The 14,886-nt window shown below is 66.4% G+C and overlaps 1 protein-coding gene across 2 annotated transcripts in view; it reads left to right on the top strand.

The window, feature by feature from the left end:
* Positions 1 to 14,886, top strand: part of PPP1R13L (protein phosphatase 1 regulatory subunit 13 like) — a gene marked incomplete at its 5' end in the record, with an annotated part of 26,019 nt that extends 11,133 nt beyond the window's left edge. For both annotated transcript variants that reach the window (XM_080636091.1, XM_080636092.1), the window contains 12 exons: positions 4,772 to 4,832; positions 4,929 to 5,050; positions 5,934 to 6,249; positions 7,449 to 7,547; positions 7,650 to 7,723; positions 8,092 to 8,434; positions 8,996 to 9,399; positions 10,242 to 10,379; positions 12,033 to 12,166; positions 12,875 to 13,041; positions 14,014 to 14,213; positions 14,764 to 14,886. In XM_080636091.1, the coding sequence (XP_080492217.1) occupies positions 4,772 to 4,832; positions 4,929 to 5,050; positions 5,934 to 6,249; positions 7,449 to 7,547; positions 7,650 to 7,723; positions 8,092 to 8,434; positions 8,996 to 9,399; positions 10,242 to 10,379; positions 12,033 to 12,166; positions 12,875 to 13,041; positions 14,014 to 14,213; positions 14,764 to 14,802 (2,097 nt within the window). In that variant the 3' untranslated portion in view covers positions 14,803 to 14,886. The remainder of the gene's footprint in view (positions 1 to 4,771; positions 4,833 to 4,928; positions 5,051 to 5,933; positions 6,250 to 7,448; positions 7,548 to 7,649; positions 7,724 to 8,091; positions 8,435 to 8,995; positions 9,400 to 10,241; positions 10,380 to 12,032; positions 12,167 to 12,874; positions 13,042 to 14,013; positions 14,214 to 14,763) is intronic.

Below are 14,886 nucleotides of genomic sequence, written 5' to 3'. Positions count from 1 at the left end.
CCCCCCCCGGCGCCCCCCGCACCCCATAGAGGCAATGGGCGCCGTCGTCCTCAGCAGCGCCCCCGTGCGGGAGGGGACGGAGCTGCACGGAGTGGTCCAGGGGCACCGAGCATCCCTCCAGGCTGGGGGGGGGCAAGGATGTGAAGGGGGGGGGCAGTGGCGCTGCTGCACCCCCCCCCATAGCGCTGTCACCCCCCACATGCACCCCAATGCTGTCAGTGCCCCCCATGCACCCCAATGCTCTGTGCCCCCCATGCACCCCAATGCTGTCAGTGCCCCCCATGCACCCCAATGCTCTGTGCCCCCCATGCACTCCAATGCTCTGTGCCCCCCCATGCACCCCAATGCTGTCAGTGCCCCCCATGCACCCCAATGCTCTGTGCCCCCCCCATGGACCCCAATGCTGTCAGTGCCCCCCATGCACCCCAATGCTCTGTGCCCCCCATGCACCCCAATGCTCTGTGCCCCCCCCATGGACCCCAATGCTCTGTGCCCCCCCATGCACCCCAATGCTGTCAGTGCCCCCCCATGCACCCCAATGCTCTGTGCCCCTCCATGCACCCCAATGCTGTCAGTGCCCCCCCATGCACCCCAATGCTCTGTGCCCCCCATGCACCCCAATGCTGTCAGTGCCCCCCATGCACCCCAATGCTCTGTGCCCCCCATGCACTCCAATGCTCTGTGCCCCCCCATGCACCCCAATGCTGTCAGTGCCCCCCATGCACCCCAATGCTCTGTGCCCCCCCCATGGACCCCAATGCTGTCAGTGCCCCCCATGCACCCCAATGCTCTGTGCCCCCCCCATGGACCCCAATGCTGTCAGTGCCCCCCATGCACCCCAATGCTCTGTGCCCCCCATGCACCCCAATGCTCTGTGCCCCCCCCATGGACCCCAATGCTCTGTGCCCCCCCATGCACCCCAATGCTGTCAGTGCCCCCCCATGCACCCCAATGCTCTGTGCCCCCCCATGCACCCCAATGCTGTCAGTGCCCCCCCATGCACCCCAATGCTCTGTGCCCCCCCATGCACCCCAATGCTGTCAGTGCCCCCCATGCACCCCAATGCTCTGTGCCCCCCATGCACCCCAATGCTGTCAGTGCCCCCCCATGCACCCCAATGCTCTGTGCCCCCCCATGCACCCCAATGCTGTCAGTGCCCCCCATGCACCCCAATGCTGTCAGTGCCCCCCATGCACCCCAATGCTCTGTGCCCCATGCACCCCAATGCTGTCAGTGCCCCCCATGCACCCCAATGCTCTGTGCCCCCCATGCACCCCAATGCTGTCAGTGCCCCCCATGCACCCCAATGCTGTCAGTGCCCCCCCATGCACCCCAATGCTCTGTGCCCTCCCATGCACCCCAATGCTGTCAGTGCCCCCCATGCCCCCCAATGCTGTCAGTGCCCCCCATGCACCCCAATGCTGTCAGTGCCCCCCATGCACCCCAATGCTATGAGTGCCCCCCCCCGCTCTGACCTCTCCGGGTTGAAGTCGGGGGGGGCCCGGATCAGCCACAGCTCGGGGGCGGCCCCGGACAAGGGGGGGCCCGGGGGGGCAGCGGCCTCGAACTCGGGGGGGCACTGGAACCGCAACGGCTCTGGGGGGGGGGAACGGGGGGGGGCACTCAGGGCATGGAAACCCCCATGTCCCTATGGGACCGCCCCATAACCACTGTGCCCCCCCCATGTCCCTATGGGACCGCCCCATAACCACTGTGCCCCCCCCATGTCCCTATGGGACCGCCCCATATCCACTGTGCCCCCCCCCATGTCCCTATGGGACCGCCCCATAACCACTGTGCCCCCCCCCCCGTCCCTATGGGACCGCCCCATAACCACTGTGTCCCCCCCCCATGTCCCTATTGGCCCCCCCGTGTCCCCCCCGTGTCCCTATGGGACTTCCCCATATCCTTTGTGCCCCCCCCGACCCTATTGGCCCCCCCGTGTCCCCCCCATGTCCCTATGGGACCCCCCCGTGTCCCCATCTGACCCCGCGGACCCCCGCACTCACCCTCCATGCGCTCCTCTCGCCCCTCGTAGCCCCGCCCCTTCCCGGACGCGCCCACCCAGCGCTTCCCCTTCCCCCCCCCCTCACGGGTGCCCTTGGTACGCTCCGCCAGACGAGGGGGGCGTGGCCAGGCATTAACCCCGCCCACTGTGGGCGTGGCCCGGTCGGCGGCGGCCGCGTTTAAAGGCGCAGGCACCCCCCCCCCGCTCCCTCCCGCACCCTGGGGCGCAGGGCGCGGCCCCCCCCCCCCCGCTCCGCGCCTCCCCCGCGTGATCCAGAGCTCTGGAATTGGGCGGAGGGGACGCGGGCGCGGCTCCGGCTCCGGCACCGACCCCCAGGTGGGAAACGGGGTGCGGGGGGGGTGCGGGAGCGCCTTTGGGTGCCCCTGGGTCCGGGTCGGGTGCGGGGGGGGGCACCACGGGGTGCTGGGGTCAATTTCGGGGTGATGGGGGGTGTTAGGAAGCACCTTCGGGTGCCCTGGTCCGGTTTGGACTCGGGAGCGCCTTTGGGTGCCCCTGGGTCCGGTTCGGGTGCGGGGGGGGTGCGGGAGCGCCTTTGGGTGCCCCGGGTCCGGTTCGGGTGCGGGGGGGGTGCGGGAGCGCCTTTGGGTGCCCCGGGTCCGGTTTGGGCTCGGGAGCGCCTTTGGGTGCCCCGGATCCGGTTCGGGTGCGGGGGGGGCACCATGGGGTCCCGGGATCAGTTTCGGGGTGCTAAGGTCGCACCCTGAGGTGCCCGGCTCTGTTTTGGGGTGCCGGGGTCAGTTTTGGGGTGCTGGGGTCCGGTTTTAGGGTGCTGGGGTCAGTTTCGGGGTGCCCAGGTCCGGTTTTAGGGTGCTGGGCTCAGTTTCGGGGTGCTGGGGTCAGTTTTAGGGTGCTGGGCTCAGTTTCGGGGTGCTGGGGTCAGTTTTAGGGTGCTGGGCTCAGTTTCGGGGTGCTGGGGTCAGTTTTAGGGCGCTGGGCTCAGTTTCGGGGTGCAGCGGGGGCGCCCCGAGTTGCCGGCCCTGTTTCGGGGTGCCCAGGTCCGGTTTGGGGCGCTGGGGTCAGTTCTGGGGGCTCTGGGCTCTGTTTTGGGGCCTCTGAGCTCAGTTTTGGGGTCATTTTGCTCAGTTTTGGGGCTTTGGGCTCACTTTTGGGTCTCTGAGCTCAGTTTGGGGTCTCTGGGCTCAGGTTTGGGGTCATTTCGCTCAGTTTTGGGGCTCTGGGCTCAGTTTTGGGGTCATTTCGCTCAGTTTTGGGGTAATTTCGCTCAGTTTTGGGTCTCTGGGCTCATTTTTGGGGTCATTTCGCTCATTTTTGGGGCTCTGGGCTCAGTTTTGGGATCATTTCGCTCAGTTTTGGGGCTCTGGGCTCATTTTTGGGGTCATTTCGCTCATTTTTGGATCTCTGGGCTCAGTTTTGGGGTCATTTCGCTCAGTTTTGGGGGCTCTGGGCTCATTTTTGGGATCATTTCGCTCAGTTTTGGATCTCTGGGCTCAGTTTTGGGGTCATTTCGCTCATTTTTGGATCTCTGGGCTCAGTTTTGGGGTCATTTCGTTCAGTTTTGGGGCTCTGGGCTCAGTTTTGGGGCTCTGGGCTCAGTTTTGGGATCATTTCGCTCAGTTTTGGGGCTCTGGGCTCATTTTTGGGGTCATTTCGCTCAGTTTTGGGGGCTCTGGGCTCAGTTTTGGGATCATTTCGCTCAGTTTTGGGTCTCTGGGCTCATTTTTGGGGTCATTTCGCTCATTTTTGGGGCTCTGGGCTCAGTTTTGGGATCATTTCGCTCAGTTTTGGGGCTCTGGGCTCAGTTTTGGGGCTCTGGGCTCATTTTTGGGGTCATTTCGCTCAGTTTTGGGGCTCTGGGCTCAGTTTTGGGATCATTTCGCTCAGTTTTGGGGCTCTGGGCTCAGTTTTGGGGCTCTGGGCTCATTTTTGGGATCATTTCGCTCAGTTTTGGGGCTCTGGGCTCAGTTTTGGGGTCATTTCGCTCAGTTTTGGGGGCTCTGGGCTCAGTTTTGGGATCATTTCGCTCAGTTTTGGGTCTCTGGGCTCATTTTTGGGGTCATTTCGCTCAGTTTTGGGGCTCTGGGCTCAGTTTTGGGGCTCTGGGCTCATTTTTGGGATCATTTCGCTCAGTTTTGGGGCTCTGGGCTCAGTTTTGGGGCTCTGGGCTCAGTTTTGGGGTCATTTCGCTCAGTTTTGGGGCTCTGGGCTCAGTTTTGGGGTCATTTCGCTCAGTTTTGGGGCTCTGGGCTCTGTTTTCGGGGGCCGGGCCGGGGGGGGGCGGTTCCTTTCCCCTCTCCCCCCTCCCCTCCCCGCCCGGCCCGGGCGAGCCGCGGCTCGTCCGGTGTCCCCGGGGGCGAGAACCGGGCCCGGGCGGAGCCGCCTGGGTGGGGGCCACAGCGGGGGGGGGGGGGGGGCACCCCAAACCCCCCCCTTGGCACCCATTGACCCCAACCCCCCCTTGGCCATGGGGCACCCATGGGTGCGGGGGTCCCTATTCTAGGGGGGGCAGCGCGCCCCATGGGGTGACCCCAATATAAAAGGGAGGGTTCCCCCCCCCCCCCCCCCCCCAAAATCAGCGCCGTGCCCGGGGGGGGGGCGGCGCCGGCTCCTTGCGATGCGTTAATTACTGCTAATTATGCTAATGCGGAGAACGGGCCCCGGCACATCCCGCTCCCGCGTTCCCAAGGGATTGGGGCGCAGCGGGGGGGGGGGGGGTGTGTGGAGGTGTTTCCTATGTCCCCCCCCCACTATCGCGACATCCCCAATCCCCCCCCCCCCCCGCAGGTATCGCGATGGCGAGCGAGCGGCTGCAGAGCGCTCAGGACCTGCTGGACCTCACCTTCCAGTGTAAGGGGGGGGCACCCGAAGGGTGCTATGGGGCACGCTATGGGGTGCAGGCTGACCCCCCCCCCCCGCCCCACATGTGCCCCCCCCCCTCCAGCGCTGGCCATGCAGCACATGGACCTGAAGCAGGTGGAGCTGGACACGGCCGTGGCCAAGGTGGATGAGCTGTCCCGGCAGCTCGAGTCCCTTTGGAGCGATGGGCCCGGGCCCCCCCCCAGGGTAGGAATGGGGGGAATTGGGGTGGGAATCGTTGGGAATTGGGGGGTGGGAGTTGTTGGGATGGGGATTGGAAGGTGGGAGTTAGGGGTGGGAATTGGGAGGTGGGAATTGTTAGGATGGGAATTGGGAGGTGGGAATTGGGGTTGGGAATTATTGGGAATTGGGGGTGGGAATTGTTGAGATGGGGATTGGAAGGTGGGAGTTAGGGGTGGGAATTGGGAGGTGGGAATTGTTAGGATGGGAATTGGGAGGTGGGAATTGGGGTTGGGAATTATTGGGAATTGGGGGTGGGAATTGTTTGGATGGGGATTGGAAGGTGGGAATTGGGGGTGGGAATTGTTGGGATGGGAATTGTTGTGATGGGAATTGGGAGGTGGGAATTGGGGGGTGGGAATTGTTAGGATGGGAATTGGGGGGTGGGAATTGGGGTTGGGAATTATTGGGAATTGGGGGTGGGAATTGTTTGGATGGGAATTGTTGGGATGGGGATTGGAAGGTGGGAATTGGGGGCGGGAATTGTTGGGATGGGAATTGTTGGGATGGGAATTGTTGGGATGGGAATTGGGAGGTGGGAATTGGGGGGTGGGAATTGTTGGGATGGGAATTGTTGTGATGGGGATTGGGAGTTGGGAATTGGGGGGTGGGACTTGTTGGGATGGGAATTGTTGGGATGGGAATTGTTGGGATGGGAATTGTTGGGATGGGAATTGTTGGGATGGGAATTGTTGAGGTGGGAATTAAGGGTGGGAATTGTTGGGAATTGGGTACTGGGAGTTGTTGGGATGGGGATTGGGTGGCAGGGATTGGAGCAGGGCATTGCGGTGGCAGCAAGGGGGGGAACCCCCCCCCCGCCTCTCCCGCTCTGTTCCCATCCCCATCCCAGGACATTCCCGGCCGGAGCCGCTCCCCCCTGGCTCGCAGGAGCCTGGAGCCCCCCGAGGGGGGGGGGGACGCGCTGGGCCCCCCCGGCTCCCCCCGGGCCCCCCATTTCCTGCCGGGCGAGGATCGGGCCCCTTCCCCCCGGCCCAAGTTCCTGGCGGTGCCCGGGGGGGGGGGCCGAGCCCCGTCCCCGCGCCCCCCCGCCCGTCCCTATGAGCTGCTGGGAATGGGGGGGCCCCGGCCCCTCGCGCCCCCCCCCTATGAGATGCATGGGCTCTACCCGTCCATCGGAGGGGGGGCCGCGGCCTTCAGGGCACAGGGTGAGGGCATGGGGGGGGCACGGGGGGAGGCAGTCCTGGGCTGGGTATTGGGGGGGGTGGCGGTGAGGATCCCATGGGGGCTCCAGTCCCGGGGTGTCCCCCATTCATCCTAAGGCATCCTCAGTGCTTCCATGGGGGACCCCATCCCATTCCCATCCATGGGTGTCCCCATCCCCATGGGTGTCCCCATCCCATTCCCATCCATGGGTGTCCCCATCCCCATGGGTGACCCCATCCCGTTCCCATCCATGGGTGTCCCCATCCCATTCCCATCCATGGGTGTCCCCATCCCCATGGGTGTCCCCATCCCCATGGGTGACCCCATCCCATTCCCATCCATGGGTGACCCCATCCCATTCCCATCCATGGATGTCCCCATCCCCATGGGTGTCCCCATCCCATTCCCTTCCATGGGTGTCCCCATCCCATTCCCATCCATGGGTGTCCCCATCCCCATGGGTGTCCCCATCTCGTTCCCATCCATGCCTGTCCCCATCCCATTCCCATCCATGGGTGTCCCCATCCCCATGGGTGTCCCCATCTCGTTCCCATCCATGCCTGTCCCCATCCCATTCCCATCCATGGGTGTCCCCATCCCCATGGGTGACCCCATCCCATTCCCATCCATGCCTGTCCCCATCCCATTCCCATCCATGGGTGTCCCCATCCCCATGGGTGACCCCATCCCATTCCCATCCATGGGTGACCCCATCCCATTCCCATCCATGGATGTCCCCATCCCCATGGGTGTCCCCATCCCATTCCCTTCCATGGGTGTCCCCATCCCATTCCCATCCATGGGTGTCCCCATCCCCATGGGTGTCCCCATCTCGTTCCCATCCATGCCTGTCCCCATCCCATTCCCATCCATGGGTGTCCCCATCCCCATGGGTGACCCCATCCCATTCCCATCCATGCCTGTCCCCATCCCATTCCCATCCATGGGTGTCCCCATCCCATTACCATCCATGGGTGTCCCCATCCCATTCCCATCCATGGATGTCCCCATCCCCATGGGTGTCCCCATCCCATTCCCATCCATGGGTGACCCCATCCCATTCCCATCCATGGGTGTCCCCATCCCCATGGGTGTCCCCATCCCATTCCCATCCATGCCTGTCCCCATCCCCATGGCTGCCGCCCCCAATCCCTCTCTGGGTGCCATGGGGGGGTCCCTCAGCTCCGTGCCCCCCCCCCAGATGACTCCGTGCTCAAGCGGCGCCCGCAGAAGGCCTGGAACGAGTCCGACCTGGACCTGGTCTATGAGAAGAAGCCCCCCAGCGGGGGGGGGTTCGACCGTGAGCAATGGGGGGGGGGGGGCATGGCCCTGTTGGGGGGGCTCCAGCGCTGTTTTGGGGTGCTCCTGACCCCTTTGTGTCCGTGCCCCCCCCCCCCTTTAGGTCCTTCCTCATCACTGGGGCTGATGCTGTCACCATGGAGGGAGTCGAGCCTGGATGGAGCCGGGGGGGGCAAGGTGAGAGCTGGGAGTTGGGGGGAGGGGGGGGTCCTGCAGGCCTGATGCCGGGTGATGGGCGCAGGGGATGGTTATGGGGGTCCTGCAGGCCTGATGCCGGGTGATGGGCGCAGGGGATCGTTATGGGGGTCCTGCAGGCCTGATGCCGGGTGATGGGCGCAGGGGATGGTTATGGGGGTCCTGCAGGCCTGATGCCGGGTGATGGGCGCAGGGGCTGTTCATGGAGGGGTCCTTCAGCCCCGATGCCGGGTGATGGGCGCAGGGGCCGGTTATGGGAGTCCCGCAGCCCTGATACCGGGTGATGGGCGCAGGGGCCGGTCCCGGGGGTGGGGGGGTCCCGCAGCCGCCCTCACCCGGTGCCCCCGCAGGACGCCGCCTATGGCGGGCACAGCTCCACCTTGCCCCGCAACTTCAAGCTGCCCCCGGGCGAGCGGCGGGGCCCGGAGGGGCCGTTCCGGCGCGGGGGGGCCGGGTCCCTGCCGCGGGCCTGGCCCGTGTCCCGCATCCCGGTGCCCCCCCCCGCCGCCCCGCGCCCCCCCCGCCAGAAGCCGCTGCCGCTCTCGATGATCTTCAAGCTCCAAAACGCGTTCTGGGAGCAAGGGGGGGGGACGGGGACGGGGGGACCCCGGGGGCTGCCCCTGGGACCCCCCCCCCCCGCGCCGAGGGCACCGCAGAAACAGCCCCAGGGACCTGCGCTGCCCCCCGGGGAAGGTGGGGGCCGGGGGGGGGGGGGCACAGAGGGGGTTTGGGGGGCGCGGGGGGGTTCGGGGCTGCAGCACTGGGGGTTGGGGGGAGCACAAGGGGCGGTTTGGGGGTCACAGGAGGAGGTTGGGGGGCACGGGGGTGTCCGGGGGCTCCATCCTTGGGGTTCGGGGGGGCACAGGAGGGGTCCAGGGGCTCCATCCCTGGGATTTGGGGGCTCCATTCTTGGGATTTGGGGGCTCCATCCCTGGGGTCCGGGGGCTCCATTCCTGGGATTTGGGGGCTCCATCCCTGGGGTCCGGGGGCTCCATTCCTGGGATTTGGGGGCTCCATCCCTGGGGTTTGGGGGGCACAGGAGGGGTCCGGAGGCTCCATCCCCGGGGTCCGGGGGCTCCATTCCTGGGATTTGGGGGCTCCATCCCCGGGGTTCCGGGGGCTCCATCCTTGGGATTTGGGGGGGGCACAGGAGGGGTCCGGGGGCTCCATCCCTGTGGTTCGAGGGCTCCATCCCTGGGGTTTGGGGGGCACAGGAGGGGTCCGGGGTCTCCATCCCCTCCCTTTCCCCCGCAGCCGCGTCCCGTCCCCTTCCTTCGGATCCGTCGGTGCCGGAGGCGGACGCGGATCCGGACGCGGAGCTGCCGGTGCCGGAGCCCGAGGCCCTGCAGCGCCCGCTGAGCCCGACCCGGCTGCAGCCGGTGCTGCCCCCGGAGGCGCAGCGGGACCCGGAGTTCCGCGCCGTGGCGCGCTCCCTCGCGGAGATGCCGCGGCCGCTCAAGCGCCGCGGCTCCATGGAGCAGAGCCCGGGGCCGCCGCCCCGCGCCCGCCAGTACCAGGAGCTCATCACGAGGCTCCTGCACCGCCCGCACCCCGCAACCGGAGACCCCGAGCCCGGGCCCGCGGCCGCGGCCGCGCACGGCGAAGGCCGCCACAGCCCCCCCGCACACAGCGACCCCGACAGCCCCGCGCCCGCCCCGGTGAGAGCGGCCGCGACACGGACCCCGTTGGGGGCACGGGGTCAGGGGGACACCGGGGGGGGGGGGACGGGGACCCCCAGGTGCTTTGGGTGCCCCGGGGGGGAACTTTGGGGTCCTTTGGGTGCCCCAGGGGTGACCCCAATTTCCTTTGGGTGCCCCGGGGGGGTCCCCGATGTCCTTTGGGTGCCCCAAGGCCCTGGGTGTCAAAGGGGGGGAACCTTGAGGTCCTTTGGGTGCCCCGGGGGGGGTCCCCGATGTCCTTTGGGTGCCCCAAGGCCCTGGGTGTCAAAGGGGGGGAACCTTGAGGTCCTTTGGGTGCCCCAGAGGAGACGCTGATGTCCTTTGGGTGCCCCATAGCAACGGGTGCTCAGGGGTACCCCCGATGTCCTTTGGGTGCCCCTGGTGGGAACCTTGAGGTCCTTTGGGTGCCCCGGGGGAGTCCCCGATGTCCTTTGGGTGCCCCAAGGCCCTGGGTGTCGAAGGGGGGGAACCTTGAGGTCCTTTGGGTGCCCCATGGCACCGGTTACCCCAGGGGTGACCCCAATTTCCTTTGGGTGCCCCGGGGGGGAACCTTGGGGTCCTTTGGGTGCCCCGGGGGGGGTCCCCGATGTCCTTTGGATGCTCCATAGCAACGGGTGCTCAGGAGGGACCCCGAAGTCCTTTGGGTGCCCCTGGTGGGAACCTTGAGGTCCTTTGGGTGCCCCGGGGGGGGTCCCCGATGTCCTTTGGGTGCCCCGAGGGTGAACCTTGGGGTCCTTTGGGTGCCCCGGGGGGGTCCCCGCTGCCCCTTGGTGCCCCCCGGTGGCCGCTGACGCCGTTACCGGTACCGGGGGGGGGGTCAGGAGCTGCGCTCGGCTCTGCGGGACCCGGCCTCCCCCCGCAAGCGGCCCGGGGCGCGGGTGCGGCTGAACCCGCTCGTGCTGCTGCTGGACGCGGCGCTCACCGGGGAGCTCGATGTGGTCCAGCAGGCGGTGGCCGAGGTGCGGGGACCGGGACCGGGATGCGGGGACCGGGATACGGGGAGAGGAACCAGGGGGATGCGGGGACAGGAACCGGGGGGATGCGGGGCCTGGGACCGGGATATGGGGACAGGGACCGGGATATGGGGACAGGGACCGGGGGGATGCGGGGACAGGAACCGGGGGGATGCGGGGACAGGAACCGGGGGGATGCGGGGCCTGGGACCGGGATATGGGGACAGGGACCGGGATATGGGGACAGGGACCAGGGGGATGCGGGGACAGGGACCAGGGGGATGCGGGGACAGGAACCGGGGGGATGCGGGGACAGGAACCGGGGGGATGCGGGGCCTGGGACCGGGATATGGGGACAGGGACCGGGGGGATACGGGGACAGGAACCGGGGGGATGCGGGGACAGGAACCGGGGGGATGCGGGGCCTGGGACCGGGATATGGGGACAGGGACCGGGGGGATACGGGGACAGGAACCGGGGGGATGCGGGGACAGGAACCGGGGGGATGCGGGGCCTGGGACCGGGATATGGGGACAGGAACCGGGGGGATGCGGGGACAGGAACCGGGGGGATGCGGGGCCTGGGACCGGGATATGGGGACAGGGACCGGGATATGGGGACAGGGACCGGGGGGATGCAGGGACGGGGACCGGCATGCGGGGACCGGGATACGGGGAGAGGAAACAGGGGGGATGCAGGGACAGGGACCGGGGGGATGCAGGGACAGGAACCGGGGGGATGCAGGGACCGGGACCGGGATGCGGGGATAGGGACCGGGATATGGGGACAAGGACCGGGGGGATACGGGGACAGGGACCGGGATGCGGGGATAGGGACCGAGATACGGGGACAGGGACCGGGATACGAGGAGGGTGACCGGGATGCAGGGACAGGGACCGGGGGGATGCGGAATGGGGGTGATGGGGAGAGCGCTTGGGGGATGATGGAGGTGACAGAGGGATGTTCTGGGGGTGGCACTGGGGTACAGGGGGGATGTTCTGGGGGTGGCACTGGGGTACAGGGGGGATGTTCTGGGGGTGGCACTGGGGTACAGGGGGGATGTTCTGGGGGTGGCACTGGGGTACAGGGGGGATGTTCTGGGGGTGGCACTGGGGTACAGGGGGGATGTTCTGGGGGTGGTACTGGGGTAGAGAGGTCACAGGGGTGGCCCTGGGGCACAGGAGTGCTTTGGGGGTGCCGTGGGGCACAGGGGGCGCTCTGGGGGTTCTGTGGGGCACAGGGGGCGCTCTGGGGGTGCTCTGTGGGTTCTGTGGGGCACAGGGGGCGCTCTGGGGGTGCTCTGTGGGTGCCGTGGGGCACAGGGCGCGCTCTGGGGGTGCTTTGGGGGTGCCGTGGGGCACAGGGGGCGCTCTGGGGGTGCTCTGTGGGTGCCGTGGGGCACAGGGCGCGCTCTGGGGGTGCTTTGGGGGTGCCGTGGGGCACAGGGGGCGCTCTGGGGGTTCTGTGGGGCACAGGGGGCGCTCTGGGGGTGCTCTGTGAGTGCCGTGGGGCGCAGGGCGCGCTCTGGGGGTGCTTTGGGGGTGCCGTGGGGCACAGGGGGCGCTCTGGGGGCGCTCTGTGGGTGCCGTGGGGCACAGGGGGCGCTCTGGGGGCGCTCTGTGGGTGCCGTGGGGCACAGGGCGCTGTGCGGTGCCGCAGCTGAACGACCCGAGCCAGCCCAACGACGAGGGCATCACGGCGCTGCACAACGCCATCTGCGGGGCCCACTACGGCATCGTGGAGTTCCTCATCGCCAGCGGAGCCAACGTCAACTCCCCCGACAGCCACGGCTGGTGAGGGGCGGCGGGACGGGGAGAAACCCCCCCAGAACCCGGGGTAGAGGGGATGGAGCCCGCGGCGGATGGGGATGGGATGGGACGGAGATGGAGATAGGGAGGGGATGGGGATGATGATGGGGATGGGGAGGGGATGGGATGGGGAAGGGGTGGGGATGGATGGGTTGGGGATGGATGGGATGGGGATGGGATGGAGAGGGGATGGGGATGAGGATGGGGATGGGGAGGGAATGGGATGGGGAGGAGATGGGGATGGGATGGGGAGGGAATGGGATGGGGAGGGAATGGGATGGGGATGGATGGGTTGGGGATGGGATGGGGATGGGATAGGATGGGTGTGATGGGATGGGGATGGGATGAGAATGCAGAGAGATGGGGATGGGATGGGGTTGGGATGGATGGGATATGGATGGGATGGGATGTGGATGGATGGGGTTGGGATGTGGATACACATGGATGTGTGTTATGGAATGGGATGGGATGGATTTGTGTTATGGGATGTGGCTGTGTGTTATGGGATGTGTGTGTATTATGGGATGTGTGTGTGTATTATGGGATGTGTGTGTGTATTATGGGATGTGGCTGTGTATTATGGGATGTGGATGTGTGTTATGGGATCTGTGTGTGTGCATTATGGGGGAGGGTGTGTGTATTATGGGATGGGGTCAGGTCCTCCATGGCTCCGCCCCTTTCCCGCCGCCCCAGGACCCCCCTGCACTGCGCGGCCTCGTGCAACGACACCAGCGTGTGCGTGGCCCTGGTGCGCCACGGCGCCGCCATCTTCGCCACCACCACCAGCGACGGGAGCCTGGCCGTGGAGAAGTGCGATCCCTACCGGGAGGGCTACAGCGACTGCTACAACTACCTCACCGGTATCAGCGGGCTGGGGATGGGGGGAGTGGGGAGGGATGGGGGCAAGGGGGGAATGGGGGAAATGGGGGAAATGGGGGTAATGGGGGGGATGGGGGAATGGGGGAAATGGGGGGAATGGGGGGAATGGGGGAATGGGGGGGATGGGGGAAATGGGGGGAATGGGGTAATGGGGGGAATGGGGGAATGGGGGAATGGGGGGAATGGGGGAAATGGGGGTAATGGGGAGGGATGGGGGAATGGGGGAAATGGGGGTAATGGGGGTAATGGGGGAATGGGGGAAATGGGGGTAATGGGGGGGATGGGGGAATGGGGGGAATGGGGGGAATGGGGGTAATGGGGAAATGGGGGAATGGGGGTAATGGGGGAATGGGGGTAATGGGGTAATGGGGGGAATGGGGGGAATGGGGGGGAATGGGGTAATGGGGGGAATGGGGGTAATGGGGGAATGGGGGAATGGGAGAATGGGGGGGATGGGGGAAATGGGGCAATGGGGGGAATGGGGGGAATGGGGCAATGGGGGGAATGGGGGTAATGGGGGAATGGGGGGAATGGGGGGAATGGGGGAATGGGGTAATGGGGGGAATGAGGGTAATGGGGGAATGGGGGAATGGGGGTAATGGGGGAATGGGGGAATGGGAGAATGGGGGGGATGGGGGAAATGGGGGCAATGGGGGGAATGGGGCAATGGGGGGAATGGGGGTAATGGGGGAATGGGGGGAATGGGGGGAATGGGGGAATGGGGTAATGGGGGGAATGAGGGAATGAGGTAATGGGGCAATGATGCTGCTGCCCAGTCCCTGTCCCTCTCAGAGGTGGAGCAGGGCTTGGGGCTGTGTTGTGGTACCAGGGATGTGCTCACTGCTGCTGCTGGTCCCTGTCCCCCGAGGCGGAGCAGGGCAATGGGGCTCTATTATTGCGGTACCGGGGGGCCGTGCGCATTGATGCGCGGTCCCTGTCCCCGTCCCTCGCAGAGGTGGAGCAGGGCATGGGGGTGCTCAACAGCGGCGTGGTTTACGCGCTCTGGGATTACAGCGCGGCGCTCGGGGACGAGCTCTCCTTCCGCGAGGGGGAGCCGGTGACGGTGCTGCGGCGACAGTGCCCCGGCGACGTCGATTGGTGGTGGGGGTCCCTGTACGGGCACGAGGGCTTCGTGCCCCGCAACTACTTCGGGGTGAGTGCGGGGGGGGGGCCCGGCCCTGCGTCCCTATGGGTGCCCCCATCCCTATCCCCTATGGATGCCCCCATCCCTATCCCCTATGGATGCTCCCATCCCTATCCCCTATGGATGCCCCCATCCCTATCCCCTATGGATGCTCCCATCCCTATCCCCTATGGATGCCCCCATCCCTATCCCCTATGGATGCTCCCATCCCTATCCCCTATGGATGCTCCCATCCCTATCCCCTATGGATGCTCCCATCTGTATCCCCTATGGATGCTCCCATCCCTATCCCCTATGGATGCTCCCATCCCTATCCCCTATGGGTGCTCCCATCCCTATCCCCTATGGATGCTCCCATCCCTATCCCCTATGGATGCTCCCATCCCTATCCCCTGTGGATGCCCCCATCCCTATCCCCTATGGATGCTCCCATCCCTATCCCCTATGGGTGCTCCCATCCCTATCCCCTATGGATGCTCCCATCCCTATCCCCTATGGATGCTCCCATCCCTATCCCCTATGGATGCTCCCAGCCCCATTTCCCTCTCGTTCCCCCCAGCTCTTCCCCAGGCTCCGTCCCCAGCGCCGGAAGCTCTGAGGGCTCTGAAGAGGCTCCGGGACCCCCCCCCCCCCGCGATGACGTTTCCTGCCCACCCCCCCCCCCCCGGGTGTTGGCAGCGGT

Source organism: Psittacula echo (genome assembly GCF_963264785.1).
Source record: "Psittacula echo genome assembly, chromosome: 29".
Taxonomy (NCBI): Eukaryota; Metazoa; Chordata; class Aves; order Psittaciformes; family Psittacidae; genus Psittacula; species Psittacula echo.
The sequence above is the reverse complement of the archived record's forward strand: the minus strand, read 5'-3'. Positions and strand labels throughout refer to the sequence as shown.